Raw genomic sequence first — 23,081 nt, 5'->3', positions numbered from 1 at the left:
TTATTCAAATATTTGCTAAATTGTAGGCATCAGTTCTATTTTAGTTATACCTTACTTCTAAAAATGGAATACAGTAAAAGTCTAATGTGTGAATAATGGAAACCACTTATCAACACCTAAATAAATATTGCAGTTTTAATTTTAGCTACAATGCTAGATAAGTTCATTAGCTAAACAGAACTCTTGTACTGTGTTAAATGAAACATAGAATTTTACTGCTTAATACAAGCTTCAATTGTTTATATTTTTCTTATTTTTATGAGAGTTCACAGTGATTACTCTTAAATTCTCAATTATAGTGAAAAAAAAAAGTGACCTTCAAGGCTGAACTATAAAATACTGTTTCTCCTTACTGCAAACAGTATAAATACGAAGGTCTCTGAAACCCAATTGCATTTTCAGTGGTGTAATTTTTACCACTTGACAACCGGCCATCTTGCTTATTTATTACACTAGTTTACAGTAGCAGCAGACCATTCTCAACCATTCTCACAACCACCAGAAAGAAGGATAATTTACCAGTGAATAATTTGTTTGGGTTGATTTATTGGATGGTTCTTGAAAGCTCATTTTGACTGAGTGACCTTGGCTCTTGATATTTGGTCAATGCCAAGCACATAATGGAGAATGAATATTTATTTGTGGTATATGGAGATATAGTGTAAATAGTAATGGATAAGATAGTTGATATACTTCAGATGTATCAATACTTGTGACAAAAAATAAATCCAATTTTCCTCTGGTATCCATGGAGAATTGGTTCTCAAATACCAAAACCCATGAATGTTCAAGTTCGTCATATAAAATGGTGTGGTATTTGCATATAACCTGTGCATATCCTCTAACACACTTTAGATCATCTCTAGATTACTTATAATATCTAACTCAATGTAAATGTTATGGAAATAGTTGTTATACTGAATTGCTTAGGAAATAATGACAAGAAAAACAGTCTGCATATGATAGTACAGAAACCATTTTTTTCACAAGTATTTTCAATCTACAGTTGCTAACTGTATGTCCAAAAACTGCATTTAGAATGCAATGATACTAGTTTGCAGGGGCAGAGGAAGGTATCAAAAACAAATAAAATACAACCCTACCCTTGAACCTTAGAGCAGACTAGAGAGTAAGTGCATAATAATCTTACTAAATTTGCTGTTTCTCACCTTATCCACTTCTTAATGTCTAAAACAGCACTTTAAAACAATTAATGTCTGTGTAATTCTGATGTTTCTTGCTTAATATATGCTATTTTTCTTCATCAGATTTCTCAAATGGCATTATCATAAAGACTTCATATGACTAAATACAGTAAAAGTCATTTTCATTTGATCTAGCTATGTACGCATTTATTTAGTGCAAGCCAGACTCAGCAGGAAACATAATTTTGAACTCTGTGGCTTATTGCCACCTCCTGATTATCTCACTAAATGTAAAATAGTTGCTGGCAGCATTTCCTCCTGTTCTTTGAATAACTGACAATGAGAATTTGGTCTGACTTTTTTCTTTTTTTTATTAACTCTGATAATTCATTAGCGTCAATCACTTCATTTTTGAAGAAAGGATAGTATTTCAAGGTGATGATCACACTAAGGAAAGCATTCTGTGTCCTGTTAGATTTGTAGTTTCAATTTTTAAGTGTTACTTGTTTTTTTTTTTTTTTTTTTTAACAGTTGCAAGTGATTGAGATCTATCTCATATGTTTTTTCTTTCTGAAAAATAAAAAGTGAGTTTCCCAACCAGCAAAATTAAGTTATACACTGTATAGATTGCATGATTCTATTTCAATTTTGATTTAATTACTATCAATTCCAGCTCCGGACTGTCCAGTAGATAGTGAAGTACACTGGGTCCTCAATCCTGTCCCCTCCCTCAGAAGTCCAAGGCAGCCTGACTAAAATCCAGACAGTTCCAATAAAAGATTTTGTTCTCATGGGAATTCTGCATCATGTTAGATTTCTAGCAGTTTGACCTGAGCTGGCATTTCTAAAGCTTAGCTTTTTCATTTGACAAGGACTTCAACTCTAAAGAATTCAATGAGAAGTATCTTATCTTGTTTGCTCAAATAAATAGAGAAATTTAATAAAAGGTTAGCCATCTACTGGGGGCAAGTGCCTAAAACTACATTTGGTCTCAATCCCCATTACATTTTTATATAGATGGTTCCAGGAATTCTCTCAAATGCCAAAATCCATGAATGCTCAAGATCTTCATAAACAATGGTGTAGGATTTGCATATGACCTGTGCACATCCTCTAACACACTTTAGATCATGTCTAGATTATTTATAATATCTAATGCAATGTAAATGCTATGGAAATAGTTGGCATACTGATTTGGTAATCCACACTTAGTTCAAAAAAGTATTTGAGGCATGTGGCTCTTTAAGTCTGATTGTCTCCCCATTGTCAGAGTATGTCTTCAAAACTAGTTTTTCTTTCTCACCGTTTCTCTTTGAACTCTTATTTATTATCACCTAATGTCCCTTAATTATTATCGTAAGCCTGTTGTTCCTTTTTTCCTTTTGTTCATCTTCTGTCTCACAATTTGTTGTTATTCACATGGCTTCCCATTGTGATCATCATTTCCTTCTCCAATCTGAGTACTTCATCCAAATTCCTTTGAAGTTTTCTTCTGAGTTACCTACATTTTATATGTGACACTACATTGATTGAAATTGATGAATAACTTATTTTCCAATTCTCCCATTATAGTAATGGCCTATTCTATTGTAACCTTTTTTTCCCTAAGGTGTATTTTTAGGATAAAACCTGTGCCCATGACAGAATAGTGCCATAATCCATTATGCTATGAGTGTTGCCTCACTGGCACACTTTTAAAAATGTTTGTTGGTTTCTTTGTTTGTGTAAAGATACTTTTAATCTTGGCTTGTAACAGAACATAAAGTACCCTTGCCTTGATGTTGATTAATTTTATTTAAGCCTTTTTTTCTTTTTCAGTTTCCTGTTGTAGCCAATATACAATTAGACTCACATGTGATATTAAATACACAATTTCAACTTTCTGCCTCAGGAGAATGATAGGAATAAACTCCACCTAAATTTAATTCATTCAGGAATGTTTTTGCTCATATTTCCCAAGCAGCCGGTAGCCAGATCATGTAGTCACAAATATAGCACACTGACAACATACGTCACAAAAGAGCCCATGGTAATATTTCTGCAACAAATGGACAGACAATTTAGAGAACCCACTGCATGCAATGAGTTGAAAGTCTTGCTAGATTTGCATCTGCATTGGCTGCCTGGATTATTGGATAATCTTTAGAATGCAGAAATATGTTGCTTATTTTGTTTTAAAGTAACCAGTCGAATCCTTCTAAACCTATCACTTTGGCATCTTTGCAATAAGATTTCTGTTTTATTCAGTTTAGCTATAATTACCCATTGTTTTCTGGCATATTTCACCCTTAAATAATATCTTTTTATCTATGCATTATAAAATCTATGTTAGATTATTTATCAATAGTGCAATCGGTCTCACATTTTTTCACTACCTGAGTTGTTTGTTTAACATCTTTAAATCACCAGCTGAGATGATTCATTGTGATTCATACTAAAAAAAGCAGCATGAAGAATAGTAAATGTATGATAAAAAGGACCGCGTTGACTCTGGCTGAAATCATATTGGCAATTTCTTTTCTTTTCTTTAGTGATACCACAAGGTATTTTTAAGATGACATTAGGTAACATACATTTTCCCCCCAAATAATCTTCTATTCTTTTAACCACTGTATTATGCGGAACACAAATCATACTTTCTCTTGTCACTACAAGTCAGTGAAGTCTAAGCTATGATTGGGCAATTGTTAGCACCTTTAAAACTGTGGTAAGCTCATCCACAGGATAATAGGTTCTGGGAAATACTATTAAAGAAAAAGGCTACATTTGTTTGATACAAAAATGTTGTTTTAGAGGATGACCAGTACATTTCACTTTTAATTTAAATTAAAATTGAGTACATCTTTAAAAATACAGCCAAAAAAAAAAAACAGAAAAATTGAAGTAAACTAAAATTTAAAACTTGTTGGAGTATGAAAGTCCAAAGAGATCATAGTAATAAGCAGTAAAATCACTCTTTAGAACAGGAAAATTATAGGCTGGGCATGGTGGCTCATATCTGTAACCCCACCACTATAGGAGGCTGAGATAGGAGGATCACTTGAGGCTAGGAGTTCAAGATGAACCTGGACAAAAGAGTAAGACTCCATCTCTGAAAGAAAACCTTAAAAATTAGCCGGACATGATTGTGCAAGCCTTTGGCTGTAGATACTTGGAAGGTTGAGGTAGAAGGATCTCTTGAGCTCAGGAGATCAACCCTGCAGGGAGCTGTGATTGTACTACTGTACTCCAGACTTTGAAACAGAGCCAGACCTGTCAAGAAAGAAAGGGAAGGGGAGGGGACGGGTAGAGGGGGAGAGGAGGAGGGGGAGAGAGGGGAGGGGGTGGATGGGGGAGGGGGAGTGGGACTGAGGGAGAGGGGAGGGAAAGGAGGGGGGAGGGGGAGGAGGAGGGAAGGGAGAGTTTTAAATTTTTCCAGGAGGTTGGGGAATAAAGTAAATGCCCAGGAGTTTATGCTAAGTTGAAACTAGTTGTCTTAGTTCATTTTGTGCTGCTAATAACAGAATACCCAAAACTGGGTAATTTATAAAGAACAAAAATTTATTTCTCACCATTTTGGAGGTTTGGAAGTCCAAGATCAAGGAGCTGGCAGGTTTAGTGCCTGGTAAGGGCCCAGTTTCTGCTTGTAAGAAGGCTGTATCCTTTGGAGGAGGGGAACACTGTTTCCAACATGGCAGAAGAGGGGAAAACAAAGAGAGAGAACCCACTCATGAAAGCCACTTTCTAAAGACATTAAACCCACCTATGAGAGCAGAGCCTCCAAGGCCTAATCACCTCTCAAAGGCTCCACCTTCCAGTGCCATTACACTGATAATTAATTTTCAACATGAGTTTTGGAGAGGACAAACTTATCCATAGCGTGCATCAAGCTATTGACTACCTCAGGTAAAATGTGGTTTGTGCTGATCCCAGGTTCTGGCAGGTAGCAGCATGTGTAAATTCAGTGGATACAGTCATTACTGTAGTTAATGGCCTAACCCAGAAGTCTTAGAAGCTTTAAGTGGATAGCGGATAAGCCATTATGAAATGACTTTGAGCTTGTGACATGCTGTTGGAAGGTGTTTTAGGATCCTGTATCAAGGGTCTTCAGAAGGAATAAGATTTCTGGGAAGAAGTTTCTCACTTTAGAGGCTACTCCATGAAGCTCCAGATACTGTGTTAAGTTCCTTGCATTTGTTATAATATTTTAACTTACTCTAGCTCAATGAGCTGAGCTGAGGATTAAGTCCAATTTAGAGATTAAGACACTGAGCCTCAGAGGAGTTTGTGTCTTAACCAGATGTATAATTAGTGGGAGAATTGGGGCTTGAATCTAGGTCTATAAGATTCCAAATCCCCTCAACCTCTCTGCTACACCACACTGCCTCATGAACTGTCTTGAGGGCAGGATGCTGCAGGATGATGGTTGGCTAGAAGGCAAAAGATTCCCTGAGTAGAAGGCATTTATTTTTCCCAGAACATCTTAGAGTCTTTCCTGAATTGACTGGCCTAGATCTCAATATCTATTTTGGTATCTATTGACTAACATTTCTCTCTCTCTTCTTCTCTCCCTGCCTCCCTCTCTCTCTCCTTCCCTCTTTCTTCCTCTTTAATTAATATTAATACTTCTTACAATATCCAGCTCCATTCTTTCCATGACAAGCCAGAAAAATGAGAGGATTTGGGTTAGAGGTAGATTCATCCTCTAGAATAGTGAGGACTAAGGGATGAGGATGGAACGTCATTAATATTTTTTAAAAATGGAACACTCTCCCTCAGCTGCTTTAATGTAGATAACATTCCATAATTTTCAAGAGTTCATTTAAGATGTCCTGGATTTTCAGGCAGTTTCATGATCTATCTCTCAAGGTTTACTTCTTCCCTGGACACTTGTCAGATCATTCTTATACACAACGAGCTCTTCAGTCATCCTCATGTGTATTTATTTCATGTAACACTTATTGTATAATTAGATGTATATGTACATTTCTACCTAGATCAGGAATTTATTAAGATTAAAAATTTAATCTTACATATCTTTGCTTCTTTCTCAATACTTTCAGAATAACATACAAAATAGGACTCAGTAAATACCTACTGAACACAGGTATTTTACTTTGAGATGAGGGGAAACAGAACAAATGCAAACTGTTTTTGTTTGAAATTTTTAAGTTCATTGCAGTTGTCTCAAATAATATCAAGATAGTTTCAGCAGACAGTCAACTACATTGTATTATATTAAGCTTGATTTTTAATATTTGCAATAAATCAGCATGTTCTACCATACTATAAAAATTTATTAATGGTTCGCTTTTCACCAGGAGCAATGATCTAAAAGAATCACTTTTTAAAGTTCACTGTTTAATTCCTTTATCCTTTATATTATTTCTTTCCTTGTTCTTCAGAAGTTTGAGATTGCAGCCCATGGGGAAAAATGGCACTCAATTTATAAGCACAGCAAAATAAAATTAGAAATCCTTATTAAAGTCTATATAAGGAGTAATATGGAATATGATACATTGGGTTGGGGGGGCACAGGTTGAAGAAGTGATAAAGAGTAACATCTCTGAGGAAAAAAAAATCAGTAAAGCTGTTACAGTACTTTTTCCACGCCTTAAAAAAATGGGTTTGTAGTAACTTGTGTTTAATTTGTGTGCTCTAATAACACAAACTTGCATAAATAGAGATTTATACACTTAGAAACTTACATGATTATTTTCTCCAAGGAACCTGAAGGACAGTAGTGGTAAGTAATTTATTCATGACCACACTGATAGCAATTAAGTAAACCAGACTGTAATCTATCTTTTGAATATCAAGTCCTTGGTCTGTAAACTCCATGTATATAATTTTAAAAATAATTGTATTAATCATCTCTGAGAGAAATATCTAGTTTCCCATTAATTTTCTTTGTTCAAATGTACTTATTATTTTTTAAACCTGAACTGTGAACAGCCTCAGTTTGTCCTCTTTTCTCTGAAATTCACCATACCTTAAGTAAAGTTTTATATAATCATAGTTTTTATGGAGTTTTTGTAGGGCATATTTTATTTCAATTTAGTTTAATTTAACTTATCATTACACTAGCCTCTTTTCTTTTAAATATTTTTCTTTTATTTTGCAATTAAAATGGATTTTTAGTAAGAAAATAAAGGAAATAGCATTTGTTGATGCTTATTATGCACCAAACATCTCCCTGAATGATTTTGTAGACATTGTTTAATATAATAATACATTTCAAAAAAGACATCTCATAATTCACCATTCAACAAATGTATTAATAAATGACTACCATAAAACAGATATTGTGCTACAATCTGGGGATATAAAGAGAAATAAAATGTATTTTCTGATTATATAGAGTTCTTTCCAGTCAGAAAGAGTAGAGAGGGCAGATAAGGATCAAAATATTGCAGCTGCTATGATAAAAGTGTGTAAGTTAATTATTCATTGATTAAATGGTACAACTGGCACTTTTAGGTGCTAGGGGAATGGCAGTGAATAAAAGACACAAACCTTTTTCTTAACAGAACCGATATTCTAGTAGGGATCCCAAGGAGCATAAAAGACCAATCATTTGGGTCACAAAAGCTTAAGTAGGAAAGGTAACATTTCTTTCTGGTCTGATTTAAAAGAACAAGCAAGCTCTAATTGGCAGAGAAATGGCTACTAGAAATCTTTGGAGCATCATTTATATATCAAAATGATTGAGTGAACATTGAAGATAGAGCTACTTTTCAATTTGTAACCTCATACCCTTGAAGTAATGCATACGGTGTATTGTGTTTGGCTAGTTTCCACTATCAGGGTCCTTTCTGGAGCTAGTCAGTTCCTAAAGCTGTCAGTTCTCTACATCCGTACTACCATGAAAGGTAAATTCATTTAAAGCTAAATAAGATAGAATGGTACAATTTGTCTTACTTGATTCAGTAGTAATGTGTTCAATTCTGTAATGTACGTTAGATCAGAACAGATTTTTCTTTCTTAAATGGAAGACTCTCAAGGATGTCGAACTTGTTTTTTCTGTTGTTCAGTCTTTCTAGCATAATCTAAATGTGCTGTATCCATCTTATTCTTTCCTTGTGCAGAGAGACTCCCTGGAAGTTATCTCTGCATTAACTTTGCTGAACCATCAAAATTTAGGATAAACTATTTCCATAAAATGGCATTGAGTAAGTTATTCAGGGGCTAGATTTTCTAGATGACCTAAAATACCCATTCTTGCAACCTCATTTTGTTGTGAAATCAAACGAGATAATTAATGAATGTGAAATGCACTTTGGAAACATCAAATGCCAAAACCTTGTGAACTCCTACAATTGATTTTATGCTTATTGTTAATTTCAGTGAACAGGGAGCTACATATTAGCCTCAAGCATTATTTCTCCTTCTACCACAATTTTTAACTAGATTGTGGAATATTGAAAATTAGCAAAAATGACTATGTTCTCTAAGAACATTTCATGTAATCCTACCTGTGAATCTCTTTGTAGCCCTTATAAAACTACTTATCTCTTTACATGCTTTTATTTGTTATCAGATTTTTTTTCTAAACATACTTTATTGAACCTACTTTGCTATTTAGTAAACAATTATTGAATTTCAACACCATGCTGGGCACTAAAGACATTGAAATGTAAAACAGTCTCCATCAAAGGAAGGCGAGAATAAAACATTATCATTATTTTAGAAGTTGGTAGTTCAATGACAAAGATATTTAATGTATCAGCTATACATATAACCTAGTTTTCCTTTTCTTAGCATATCACCTCTCTGTAATTTTTCTTAAATATGTATAGAATAATCTGAGTAGCATATTGAAATCAAGATTCTTGGCTCCGCCCCTAGAAAGAAGCAATAGTTCTGGGAATCTGCATTTTCATAAGAACCAAGTATAATGGGAACTGGTAACCCTTGGACTTTACTTAAGAGAGTCCTTTGGTGATGTTTCCCTTTTGCCCAGGACTTCTCCTAGTGAAGTCCTCAGAAGGCCTCCATTCATCACACCATCTGTCTGTCTCAATGTCATCCTTTCAAACTGCCAATTTAGGTTATCCAGCTCTACCTTCTTTCATTACCTTGACTTGAAGTGATCCTCTGTAGTGATGTGCCAGTCTTGTTGAAGTCAGTTGTACCTAGTCTCCTGAGAATGATACCAGTAATTGTTGTCTCACTTAAATGCTGATTCTAAAGGTGAGATACCTAGAAGAAGATGCGAGGAAATGCCCCTTTCATGACATGGTGAGAGAATGATTTTTAAAGAAAGTCTTGAATCATATCATCTGAGAAGTGCTTACCCATAGGGAAATACTGAACAAGTATTAATCATTTAATCCTCTGTAAATAAATCTATGAAGCAGGTACTATTATAGCATTATTATTGCATTACTACATGAAGCAGATACAATTATTATATTCGTTTTATAGATGAGGGCACTGAGGCTCAATAACTTTACCAATATCACATAGATACTAAGTGGTAGAGCAGAGATTTAAACTCAAGTAGACTGCCTCTAGAGTTCAGTGGACAACTATACTAGTGTTGCCTTTCTCTTAGTCAAAGGTGTGTCCTGTGGACCTTTGCTACCACCATTCTTTTCAGAATGACTTTTAGTAAGTTACGCTAACAATTGGAAAAGAAACAAAAACAAACACAAACCTCCAAAGTAAAACAAAACAATGCAAACACTACATAAAATAGTTTTTAGTGTATTCTTAGGTCAAAGATACATTTCAACCTCACCTTTCAGGACATTTCTAACGAAAAAAAAAAAAAAAAGAACCCAATATACACATGACAACATATAGTAACATATCTCAGGTTCTCAAGATAAAAGATCACAATTCAATTTTTATTTTCTTCCCTGAAATACAGTTTACTCTCTGGTGAACGTAAATTTTTGAGCCAGAAAGATCAAACTTCTAATTCTGTCCTGTTATTTACTTACTTGATACCCTATGACAATTTTCTGACCTTACTTAGTTCTCATCTTCTATGAAATGTGACAAGCAAGTTTTGGTCAGTATTAAAGACATAGTGCCTGGAATAGAGCAATCCTTCAACAATCAGTACTGTACATATTTACCATTGTTATTATTATGAGCAGTTATAAACTTACTTTAGTAGAATATAAAAACAAGTTTAGACAGAATGCTTTGGGCAAAATAAATATATTCTCAAAGTTTACTTGATACTGAATCTTTTTCCTTGGACAGTTAAGGTTCAAATACATATACCCTTGCTTTTGTCAAGTGATAAAAAAAAAAGAGAGAGAGAGAGAGAACTGTCAATGGCAATTTCCTCTTCCTTCTTCAGTTGTCTGTCTGGTTTATAACTTAGAGTCCTGATGGGAAAATGCTTAATTTGCTCCCATGAGAATGTCTCTTCTGAGATGGGCTCATTTATCTTCGCCAGGTGATCAACCCAACACTCATCAACTGCTAGCCATGGCGTCACGCCTGCGGGAGAGTGCTGAACTTTTTCAGTCTGATGAGATGCGACCTGCTAATGATCCCAAGGAGAGAGCATCCAACCGCATCCGGATGCTGAATGACATTCTCCAAGACATGGAGAAAAGCTTTCTGGTGAAGCAGGCGCCACCAGGTTTTTATAGGTAGGATGCATGTCTCAAAAATTATACTTTTTGCCTTAAATTAAATGTTTATGTTTAACTTTCAGAATATGTACCTTCTATGAACATAACAGTATTTAAAAAGAAACTATAAAGCAGTTACTCATTTCAGGAACTTCCCCCCTCCAAAGAAAAATTAAACTGCAGAAATATAAAATAACAGAAACTTGGCTTAGCAGTAGCACAGAGAAAATGAGTAAGAATTGTCTTACATTAATTTCAATATGAGTCAAATGTGATATGGTCAATGAAAAAGCAAATAGAATTATAGGTTGCACTGAGAGAAATGCACTTTCTTGACTAGATCAGGGAATAGACCCATGCTATTTTTTCCTATGAAGATCCCATCTAGATTAATGTATTTAATCCTGGAAACTACATTTTTATGTTGGCGTTCAATAAGTTTAATATTTAGGAGAAAGCGGGATTTAGACGGATATTGAAACAACTGAAGAATTAGGCTTGTTTGGTTGGAGAGTCACACGGAATGCTCTCTGAAAACATATTAACAATTATATGGAAGGGAGATTAGATACAGATTCAGAGAATACTATGAGTACAATATGGCTTTGTTTTTGAAGTTCCTTATATAGTGGAAGATAAATGAAGAAAACATGAAGTTTAAAAGATTATGGTACCCATCAATCATCGTAAAACCACGTCATTATAACCACAATGAGAAACCATCTTACACCAGTCAGAATGATTATTATTAAAAAGTCAAAAAATAACAGATGGCGAGAAAGTAGAGAAAAAGTAATGCTTATACACTGTTGGTAAGAATGTAAATTGGTATAGCTTTTATATATACTTGGAAAACAGTATGAGATTTCTCAAACAACTAAAAATAGAATTAGCTTTCAACCCGGAGAGCTAATTTCTGGATATCTACCTAAAGGAAAACAATTTTTTTATATCAAAAAGATACTTGCATTCATATGTTTATCGCAGGACTTGTCACAATGGTGAAGTCATAGAATCAACCTAAGTGTCTATCAACATATGATTGGATTAAAAAATTTGGTATATGTACTCTATGGAATACTAAGCAGTCATCAAAAGGAATGAAATCATGTCTTTTGCAGCAACATGGATAGAGCTGGAGTCCACTATCCTATGTGAAATAACTCTGAAACAGAAAATCAAATACCACATGTGCTCACACATAAGTTGGAGATCAATAACAGATACAGATGGATATACAGAGAGAAGCAGACACTGGAAACTGCAAAAGAGGGAGAGTTGAAAAGTCACATCCTGGATACACTGTTCACTATTTGGGTGATGGGTACACTAGAAGCCCAAACTTCACCATTACATAATATGTCCATGTAACAAACCGGCACATGTACCTCCTGAATCTCTACACATTTTAGAAAAAGATTATGGCATATTTAAACAGTTTTTATTTAACTGATAATTCTATGAGACACAACATATAAATACATACTCTTCTGTTTAATATATACATATGTAATGTATTATATGACATATTTAGTATATGTATATGTGTATATATAGTATACATATATATATTTGTGTATATATATTTTATATATGTGTATATGTGGGTGTATGTATGTGTGTATGTATAATTTTATGTAGTGTAGAAGTCTAAATTTGTGGCACTTTAAGAATGAAAGTTATTCTTTCCCCAGTATCTCTTTGCCTCTTGCTTCTTCTCATGATATACCCTGGTCTAGACATACTATGTATAAACAAAGGTTTTAACTAGGACTAAAGAATTGATGTACAGGTATAGAAATCTTAATTACATACGAGAAAAAACTAAAAGAATAAATGTTTTGCTATTATAAAGTAGCAAAAGCCTTATCACTGCAGACATTAAACAATAGGCTAGGTGGCCCTAAGCACCTGAATATTTGGACCACATGAGGTTTAAGGTGCCCATTAGTACTACAGTTCTGTGACCTCACATGTCAGTTAATCTTTCAACATCTTATTTTCTACATCTATAAAAGGAGATGGTGCAATGAGACTCCTTTATAATAAAAGACGTTTTTAAAGCCTGATATTTGATAATTTTCTTTTATGATTTTAAACTCATAAAGGTATGAGTTTAAAGATATAGTTAAGACACTTTGTAAGCTCCTTGCATTTTTTTAAGCATCAGGGACATAGCTGTCACCTTAAGTTACCTTCCTTGATGAGGTATATTCTAGTGGTGGGAATGGGGAAACAGAATGAACAAAGTAATTAAATAAATATAATGCTAGATGTAATAATTAGGAGAAAAATCAAACCACATTATTAAATCTAGCATTAATAGAAAGTCATAAAGTAGATAACTTAGGTTTTTAAAATATATTTTGTAAATTATTCTATTTACTTTTAAGAAAAATTCAGAAATTATTACAAATTATATGGAAAGAATATAGTTTTGTATAACATAGTAAGCTTTCCCCATTTGTCTTTTTTGGCACTTGCACTGGAAACGGAAGACCCTTCTATGTTTTAAATTCTGCATCTGGTAAAACTTTGTATTATCCTTTCAAAAATGTTTATGAACTCAATTTACTTGATCATGCATTTTGAGTAGAAAAGTAGATATTTTTCTGCCCCTGAGTTAAAAATGATTAAACATTTTTTTCCTGTTAGTAATGTAATTACATATACCTTGTGTTATCATTATACAAGACTCAAAGTGTTGATTATAATAATGTGCTAACTCATATAACAAACTTTAGGAGTGAAAGTTTTTGGTTCACTATTTGAAATTGTGCTAAACTATTACTATAGTTATTGAAGGGATACATGTCTGCCTTTCTTTTCCTTAGCTCTATTAATTCATGTTAATTTATTAATTTATATATATTAATTTATGTGTGTATACATATATATACTATAACAGTGTAAATAGATTACTTTCATTTAGATGTATCTGACCTTTATCTCAAAATTGTCACAAATTTGTACTTCATTTATAAAATACGTAACAAATCATCCTACTTCATGTTTTTTCTTGATAGCTAATTCACATTTCTAAAAATTATTGATGCAAACATTTCAAAATTACAATAGGATTTCCACTCTCAGTGCTTATAAGCACATTCTCAATGGGGAAGGAAATATTCAAAGTAAAAATTTGAGTTTAAGCAAATGAAAAGTAGATTGATTATTTATAGCAATAATTATATAGAGATAAAATTGTTAATTATATTGTACAAAAGAACATTTGGTGAACAGGGTTCAATTTCTTTTTAATGTTAAACAGTCTTTAGAGATGTTATTCACATAAGAATCTCACTCTTTAACCCATTGGACATACAGAATTCTCATCTAACACACAAGAAAGAAGTGAAAAATGATTTGCATTTTAAGAAAGTTCTTGACAGAACTTTACTGTATAAAGCCAAATACTTCACTTTGCATTTAGACCATGTCCCAAAAAATATCGTCTCAATAAAATTGCCACTAAACATGGAAAAATATTATTTTTGGAATATGCAGAATAATATTCCCAATAATCTGGAAACAGAGGATTCAAAGATTTTGAATCCTATGATGTTGCATCTAAAGCTGGCTCCTCATTGAACGCTGCTCTGTGCAATACTGCTGGAAACTGGCAATATAAGATCCCTACCTTCAAGGAGCTTAATTTAATTCAAGAGCTAAAATAAAATAATAAATTATATATCAAATACAGGTACAGAATACTTACTCAAAGTCTCAAAGTACCCAATGAATAGTACAGCCAAGAAGTACTTTTGTGATTCAGTGAAGAGAGAAAGTATTGTCTTGTGGTAGTCAAGAATTTTTTTTTTTTTTTTTTTTTGAGATGGAGTCTCGCTTTGTCTATGCAAAACCATATCTATGTTCTGGGACCACTGCACCCAGGCTGGAGTGCAGTGATGCGATCTTGGCTCACCGCTATCTCTGCCTCCTGGGTTCAAGCGATTCTGCTGCCTCAGCCTCTGGAGTAGTTGGGATTACAGGCACATGCCACCATGCCTGGCTAATTTTTGTATTTTTAGTAGACACAGGGTTTCACCATGTTGATCAGGCTGGTCTCAAACTCCTGACCTCGTGATCCGCCTGCTTTGGCCTCTCAAAGTGCTGGGATTCCAGGCGTGAGCTACCATGCCCAGCCACAGAAGACTTTATAGGGAAAGAGAAAGATGTATTTGGGCTTGAGGGAATGATAGTATGCCCATTAAATTAAGGTGCATTTCCAGGACGACAGTTTGAAGAAAGACACAAAGGAGAAGTTGTGTGTGGTGTGCTCAAGAGTGAAGTACAAAAGGTAGACTAGTTTGAATGGTTATTGGATTCATGGTTATGCAAAGGTAGGTAAGATCAAGCTGTGGAGTCCCTTAAATGTTCTGTTGAGAGGTTTGGGCTTTATTTTTCAAGTACACAAAAAAACCATGGAGAAATATGTGTTGTTAGGAGGATTTATCTGGTGTTCCTGAGAGGGTGCACCGGAGTCAGGAGAGAGCAGAAACCCTCTAGGAAGAATATGGGAGTAGGAAAGGCATGGGGTGAAAAGAACACGATTCGACATGTTGGTGTCAGGAATGAAGAGCCAAGGGCCAATTTAGGGGGTGATGTTTATGAAGAATTGGTTAATTTAGTGATTGTGTGGCTCTAAGAATCTCATTGCAGGTTGATTTTAGAATTCCTCTAGGTCTAGGTGGGAAAACAGGATTGAGTACTGGAAAGGGCCTCTTCTCTGCCCCATTTATCTAGCCATTTAGGTAAAGCACTCTGTGTCTACATGTAATTATATGAAGATGTGTGGATAAAGATAATTTCTAAAGGCATTTCCAGCTCTGCAGACTATTAAGTCTCACAACCTCTGTTTACAAGGGAGCATCTAATTCTGAGTAAGGGGAGAGGGAAAGGGCACTAGGATAGACTGCAAAGCCATAAATGAAAAAGCTGTGAAGTACATTGGAAGTACTGAACCTGGTCAGTAGTGGGCAGCCAGCAAAACCATATCTATGTTCCGGGACCACGTCAGTGAAAGTACGTTGAAAATTACAAAGCGTCACGAAAATATCACTACTATCGAATTCGGCAGTGTAAAATTTGACTTGTTGCTCTTGAGTAGACAGGGGATTCTGTATTTTCTTAAGAATTCTAAATCTTCTATCTCATTCCTTCCTTTACTGTCATTCCAGAGGGCAGTGCTCTACCACTCCTGGGTACTGTGTGTGTCTGGAGAGATCTCTGGGCATCTGCGTTTTGCCTTTAGATCCTTTTTTGCTCCCTGTAGTTATTACTCTACAAAAGCAGAGCAAGGAGTCTGACCTGGTAAACCTGTGCATTCCCACTATAAAAAGCTTTTCTTAAACAAATCGATAGTCTTTATTTTTTAAAGCAGGTTTAGGCTTAGAAAATAATTGAGCAGAAAGTACAGAATTCTCGTATGACTCCTCAGCATCCCCTCTTCCTAGACACAGTTATCTCAATTGTTCATATCTTGTGTTGGTATATTTGTTACTATGAGCCAATCTTGATACAACATTGGTGAACCAATATAGATACAAACTAAAATGAATAGTTTAATATCAGGGTTCGCTCTTCAGGTTGTACATTCTTTGGGCTTTGACAAATGTATAGTAATATGTACCCACTGTTGCAGGGTCATATACAACAGTTTTACTGCCCTAAAATCTCTTGTGCTCCACCTATTCATTCCTTCCTACTGAACCTCTGGCAACCACTGATCTTTTCACTGTCTCCATAGCTTTGCCTTTTCCAGAATGTCACATATTTGCAATAATACAGCATGCAAACTTGTTGGATTGGCTACTTTCACTTAGCAATATGCAGTGCATTTTCTCCATGTTCATTTCTTTTTATCACTGAGTAGTATTCCATTGTATAGCTATACCAGTTTGTTTATTCATTTATCTATTGAAGGGCATTTTTGTTGCTTTCAAGTTTTGGCAGTTATGAATAAAAGTGGCTATACATATTTTGGTGCAGGCTTTTTTGTGGGCATACATTTCAATTTATTTCAGCAGATACTAAAGTGTGCAATTGCTGGATAATGTGGTAAGCCTATGTTTAGTTTTGTAGGAAACTGCCAAACTGTCTTTCAAACTGGCTGTACCATTTTTCATGCCCACCAATAGTCAATGAAACTTTCTGTCGCTCCACATCTTCATCTGCATTTGTGTCATTGTTTTGGATTTTAGCTATTCTAATAGATGTATGTTGATATTTCATTGTTGTTTGAATCCGCAGTTCCCCAACGATATATGATGTTGTGCATCTTTTCATATTATGCTTATTTGCCATCTATATATTTTATTTGATATGGTATCTGTTCAGCTCTTTTGCCCATTTTTAAAATTGAGGGTTTTTTTCTTATTGTTTAGTTTTCAGGCATATTTTTATACTTTGGACACCAGTCCTCCATTAGATACATGTTTTGCAAAAGATTTTCTCTCAGACTGTGGCTTATCTTTTCACTCTCTTAACAGTGCCTTTTGCAGAGCAGAAGTTGTTAATTTTAATGAAATTTGAAAATTAAATTATAATTTTAATGAAAGTCAGTTTACCAACTTTTCTTTCCTGTGCTTTTTGTGTCATACTTCAAAAGTTATTGTCAAACCCAAGGTCACTCAGATTTTATCTTATATTATCTCTAGAAGTTTTGTAGGATTGCATTTTACATGTAGTCCTATGATCCATTCTGAGTTAATTTTCATGAAAAGGATAAGGTCTGTGTTTCAATTTTTTTTTTTTTTTTTTTTTTTGCATATAAATGTCCGGTTGTTCCAGCATTGTTTGTTAAGACTCTCCTTTCCCTGTTGAATTGCTTTTTGTCATACAATATAGTTTTAATATTGCTTTTTGTGATAAGCATCTCACTTGTTCACATTAGAATAGCTTTCAAAATTAAGAATACCAAATAACAATGATATTATAAGAGAGCACTGGACTTGGGATCTTTAAAAGTAGGAAGAGATTTGAGATGAAAATTTGTCATTTTCTTCTTAAATGGTCTGCAGCAAGATAATTAGCATTTCTGAGCATCAGTTTTTCATCTCTAAAACAGATCTCAAAAGATTATTAATACTTCAAACTCTGAAAATATTCTCATTTCCAAAGCTCCCCCATATCACTATTAACCAAGGGAGACATATTTAAAAATTAGGTGACACCAGTTCTCTTTCCCCAGAATCACAGCAGTGAAGTATTTCCTTCATGTTTAATTTTCAATATATTGTCCTTCCCTTTATTAAACCTTTGCTTATTGCCTGCCAATTGAGGGGTTGCAACCTCTCATAGAAAATAGAGTTTGAGGAGTGACATTAAATATGCAGTTGAGAAAAGAGTAAATAAAATATCTAAGTAGCACTAGCTTCTAAAATAAATCTTGGGTCTTTAAATGACAAAACTTTTCTAGTAGAAAAGACTTCTATCAAATCACTTTCTTTAGGCATTCGGGGAGTACTGTTGTATAAGCATTATGGTCTTCTGGGGCATATTCTCCTACATGTTTTAAGTTTTGACATTTAAACTACTCTTTAGATTTTGGAACCAACCATTTTGTGGTTGAAATGTAATGTCTTTTTAAAAAGTGCATCTTCTTAGCTTATTTTAGCAAATTTCAGCAAGATTTCCAGCCTTATCACAAATTACTCCAGTGTTTAAGGGTATGAGTCCTTGAGGTTACTGTTGTGTCTCTATCTCCTTTCTTCACTCACCCATACACTAGCTTACATAGTCTTAAAATGAGAGAGCAATAATTATTGCCCTCTCTTTTATTTAAAGTGATTACATTAAACTGAACAGAAACAGAAAGATCTTTGATTTTAATCTTTTAGTATACAAATAGAAAGCCATGGGATTTGAAAACTGCTCCAAACAAAAATATAATGACAAAGGATTTCTACTAATATGCTGCTAATAATATGTGTGTAAGGTATATGAACATGACCCCATATTTATGCATTAAGATGGCACATCTCCATAAAATCTCATCTTTATTCTCTCTCCACATTTAAAGAGATAGCAGTTAAACAGTAATAAGGGTTTCCTTTCTTCCCCATTCTGACACACACATACACACACACACACTGCTGCATTACTGTGGTAAGATAGGTTTATCGGGAAATTTTACAAAAGGATAGGAAATTTGGTGTGGCTTTGGAAAAGAGAATCAGAGATTCACTCTTTCATATGTGTTGATCTGAAAGGTGTGAGAAATCAAGAAAGCAAACATGAGCTAGTGTCTAATTCTGACTGCTAGATAGAAATAGGACTCTTAGGAAAAGTGAACATCCTCCAACACCACCATTAGAGATGAATTAAAGTCTAATTATTATATTTAAAACAAAACTATTGATTATGGTCTAGTATCCCATTGTTATTTTTTATGTATGGTATTTCAGCTACATCTTGGCTAAGCAGACTACAGGGACTATCTAAGTAACTATACTTACATTATTCTTTCTTTGGGAAAACACTTCTGAGTTCCAACAATGGCCATAATCAGGAGTTTGGGGAGCACAGCCCATTTGTAATTTGAGGGACAATACATGTATGTGTATATACACCTGCATGCCTTGTGTATCTCTGGCATTGTGTCCTTATGGAAGATGTCACAGCAGGTTCATAATAGAGGAAATTATTTCAGAGATTGCCAGAATGACCTTGTGGAAGTTCAGGGGACCATTTTAAGCTAATCCTAGCCAAGACCATTTTTTTTGTTGTTGTTAGCATCCTTGAAAGCAGAAAAATAGCAATGTAAATGTCAAGATGCTTCTGCCTTTAACCAAGAATAAACAAAGAAAGCAATCCACTAAAAGTATTTTTCAAACACATAAGCTCCCAAAACTTTGCTTTTGAAAGATGTTAGACTCGGTTTATACTTAGGCAAGCAATGACATGAGACAGAAGTATTAAAAAGCCACATTTCTCAGTTATTATACGATTAATTTCCATCTACATATTCAGTACATATGTAAAATTAAGAGGTTGAAACCCAAATCCCCCCCCCCAAATCACTTCAGAATAACAATGATCTCATTATACAGTTTTCATGGTGTTTTAATTAGAGTTAGTTATATAAGTCCCATTAGAACCTCATGTTACGCGTTTGATTAGGATAATGACTACTTTGTTCGATTTGTACTTTCTCTTAGTGAGGTGTGGGTGGTCTGAACGGAACTAAAACCCCAGCATTGTTTCTCTTGTCATTAATTCTATCAGCAATGCCTCTGATTTCTTTAGACTATGAAAAATAACTAGTGATTAAGAATTACCATAATGCTTTTAACATATTTTAACAGCGACCACTTGCACAAAAGAATCTATGTATGAATATAAAATTTTATAATCTACACAATGACAATGTAAAATTTCCAAAAGAAGGTTGAAGACCTGACTCATATACAAAATCTTTGTAACGTTGATCATTATATACATTTCCTTTTACCCGTTTATGAATAAATACATCCATTAGTTTTATAATTATGTATCCTTTCATATTTTTAAAGTTTCCACTTCTAAAAGGAGCAAAAAAGCTCCCATACTTTAAGAAAAACCAGATTAATATACTGAAATTCAAGCCTCATTTTTTTCAATCACTCATTTTGTCAATATTAAAACAAAGAACATATCTCATTTTAACAGACAGCATTCAAACACAATTTGACTAGACATTTAACAACTTGTTTTAAAACTTTCAATTGACAATGAAATAAGAGTAATTAGTCTAAGATCCAGTCTGCTAGTATCAAAATAGTAATCCTTTTGTGTATAACTGTTTGGGTTTTATAAAAATGTTTCTTTCAGTTTTAAGGTACATCCTCATTTAAAGTGAGAAAAAAATTACTGTTATCATATTTGCAAGTCAAGACCCATTGCCAGTCTGACAGTGAGTTGTGACTTGATGGTACATTGAATAATTAAGACTAACAATAACAACAGTACTTTCCATAGAGGATGATTTGTTTATACCAGGCACCGTGCTACACGTTTTTCATGTATTATTTGTAACACTTCTAACAATCCTGCCAGATTAGTCTTATTATTCCCTTTATACATATAAGAAAACCAAGACTTAGAAAAGTTAACATGTGGCAGAAATGGGATTCAAACCTAGTTTGTTTTCTTTAAAACCACTACTCTTTCTGCTAGACAATACGGCATACATTTGATCCAAATTATCCCTAGTTTGCTCAGATATCACCAATAAATTTAATTAGATTTTAGTGTTAATATTGCCAAATATGTATAAATTAAGTTTTCCACATTTCAGAATTACATCCCCTAACCTTGATAGTGACAAAATTGCATCTGTGAAACACCAAATTTATCCCTATGTCTGGAAAAGACATATGCCTTATTGTCCTAAATCAGTAACATTATCTTGTCTCAAAATAGTGTCTATCCCTTTGTGTCTCTGTAAATATTAGATGTAATTTAAAAAGTAGGCATATTTCTCTGCCAAATCTCATATACTATAATTAAAAATGTTTTTACATAAGTAACAATATAGTATAGAGGAGGGCTCAGTAGACTGGGAACTTAAGAGTTGTGGGCTGAAGACCCAAAAGACTCCAGAATAAGTCACTTAACTTCCATGACATTTACTCTCTAATCAATTAGGTAAGAAGAGATAAACTAGTGAATCTCTAAGATAATGAAAATATTAGTTGAGGAAGTGTTCATAACTAATACAAATTGACTTCCATATTTTTAAATGCATTTCAGGGAAATAATTATTTCAATGGGGGAAGAAAAATCATGAAATCTAGGTTCGCTATAAAGCCATGCTAGACATTTTAGCATTTGTTTCTCTCTCCTTTATTTTATCTGCTATTTTATTTTATTTTATTTTATTTTATGTGTATAAATATCTTTCTGATTTAATATGATCCAAAGAGAATTAAGAGAAAGGATCATGCTGAGTATTTTCTTTGTTCTGAAGCACCTGAAACCTCATTTTGCTACATAAAGAAACTAAAGTTTCCAATTGCTGTGTAAATCATGTGTTTAGTAGATGAAATGCTCAGGAATCATTTTGCAATTGACATTTTCTAGATTACGAGTAGCAAAATTTTCTTCTTATAACAAGAAAGTAGATCTGTAAGCCACAAAAAATATGGAGCAAGTATGGCATATTGAGATGATACACAGGAAAGGACAGGGAGCCAATAGGCATGATTCTATAAAGCACATATTTAGTCCTGTACACCATCCCCAGTGGAATCCTTTGTTCAAATGAAAGCTTACATGAGCTACACTAGTTGACAAGGAAAGGAACATGAATGTTGCCTCTGTTTCCACAGTCACCTTGAAGGAGTACCTGGTTTGCCAGCCACTACACTTGATTGTGCTGCTTAACCAGTCTGCTTGCTAAGAACACAAGACTACAACATTTTCAACTGATTAAAAAATATAGGTCTGTAAATTTATAATCATACTTAGATTAGATCAACTTGGAAATTTATAACGGCAATAATGGATGAAATGGGAAGTACTCACCCCATAGTCTATAATTAGAGCTAAATATAATACATGACTTAATTTCTAATTGATATAATCCTTATAAAACTGCAACAAACCCTCAAATTACATATAGTGGGGTTCAAGTATTTCCTCCAAGTCTACCTTTATCTGACAAGTTTCACTGAGAAAGTTAGAAGGCAATCTAGGTATTCAAATTAGGAATAATTTGAATAGAATTATAAGTATGTATGTGCATTAGAAGTGTTGAAGATATAAAAGTGATGGAAATGCTACTTTGGTATCACATCTATTAAAATTGGAATGATACAGAGATTAGCGTGGCCCTTGCGCAAGGATGACATGACAATTCATGAAGTGTTCCATATTATTATAAACAAAAAAATATGTATTTTAAAGTCAAGGAAGCTTGAAGTTTCTTTAGCTTTCTTTAAGCTAAGTTTCATAGAATCAAGAACTACTAGAACTGAAATAGAACCTTCAATGACAGCACACGCCGCCTGCAGTTCTCAGGCAGGCAACTTCCAGCAGCTGTCTGAGAAATTCTATGAATCTCCTTTTGACATTTGCATGTTTGTCCGCCTGCAACCGTTGCTGAAGAAAGCAGATTCGGTTCTACTTCTGCCTTCCAAGTCCTGCGTGATGACTGTTGCAAATTTTGTATCTTTTTCTGCACTTTGAAAAATGTTTGTTGACTAATTTATCCAGAGAAACTTTCTTGGTCCTTTATGCCCTTTTCCCTAGATCTTAAAAGAACAGGGACCTGCCTTGTGCCATAATTGGTCATGATGGGGTTTTATTGGGGTTTTGTCGGCCCACACTAGGTTTTATTGGGATTGTTCCATGTATAATACATGTCCATATCAAACAA

The 23,081-nt window shown here is 34.1% G+C and overlaps 1 protein-coding gene and 1 non-coding gene across 2 annotated transcripts in view; both read left to right on the top strand.

The window, feature by feature from the left end:
• NAALADL2 (N-acetylated alpha-linked acidic dipeptidase like 2) overlaps nt 1–23,081 on the top strand; it is a 978,063-nt gene that overhangs the window by 923,170 nt on the left and 31,812 nt on the right. The window contains exon 13 of the mRNA XM_023184822.1: nt 10,540–10,738. Within this exon, the coding sequence (XP_023040590.1) occupies nt 10,540–10,738 (199 nt within the window). The remainder of the gene's footprint in view (nt 1–10,539; nt 10,739–23,081) is intronic.
• LOC111521439 lies at nt 22,480–22,582 on the top strand. Its single transcript, XR_002724954.1, has one exon. It is a non-coding gene; the product is annotated as a U6 spliceosomal RNA (small nuclear RNA).

Source organism: Piliocolobus tephrosceles, chromosome 2 (assembly GCF_002776525.5).
Source record: "Piliocolobus tephrosceles isolate RC106 chromosome 2, ASM277652v3, whole genome shotgun sequence".
NCBI classification, from domain to species: Eukaryota; Metazoa; Chordata; class Mammalia; order Primates; family Cercopithecidae; genus Piliocolobus; species Piliocolobus tephrosceles.
Note: the sequence above shows the minus strand (reverse complement) of the source record. Positions and strands in the feature narration are given on the sequence as shown.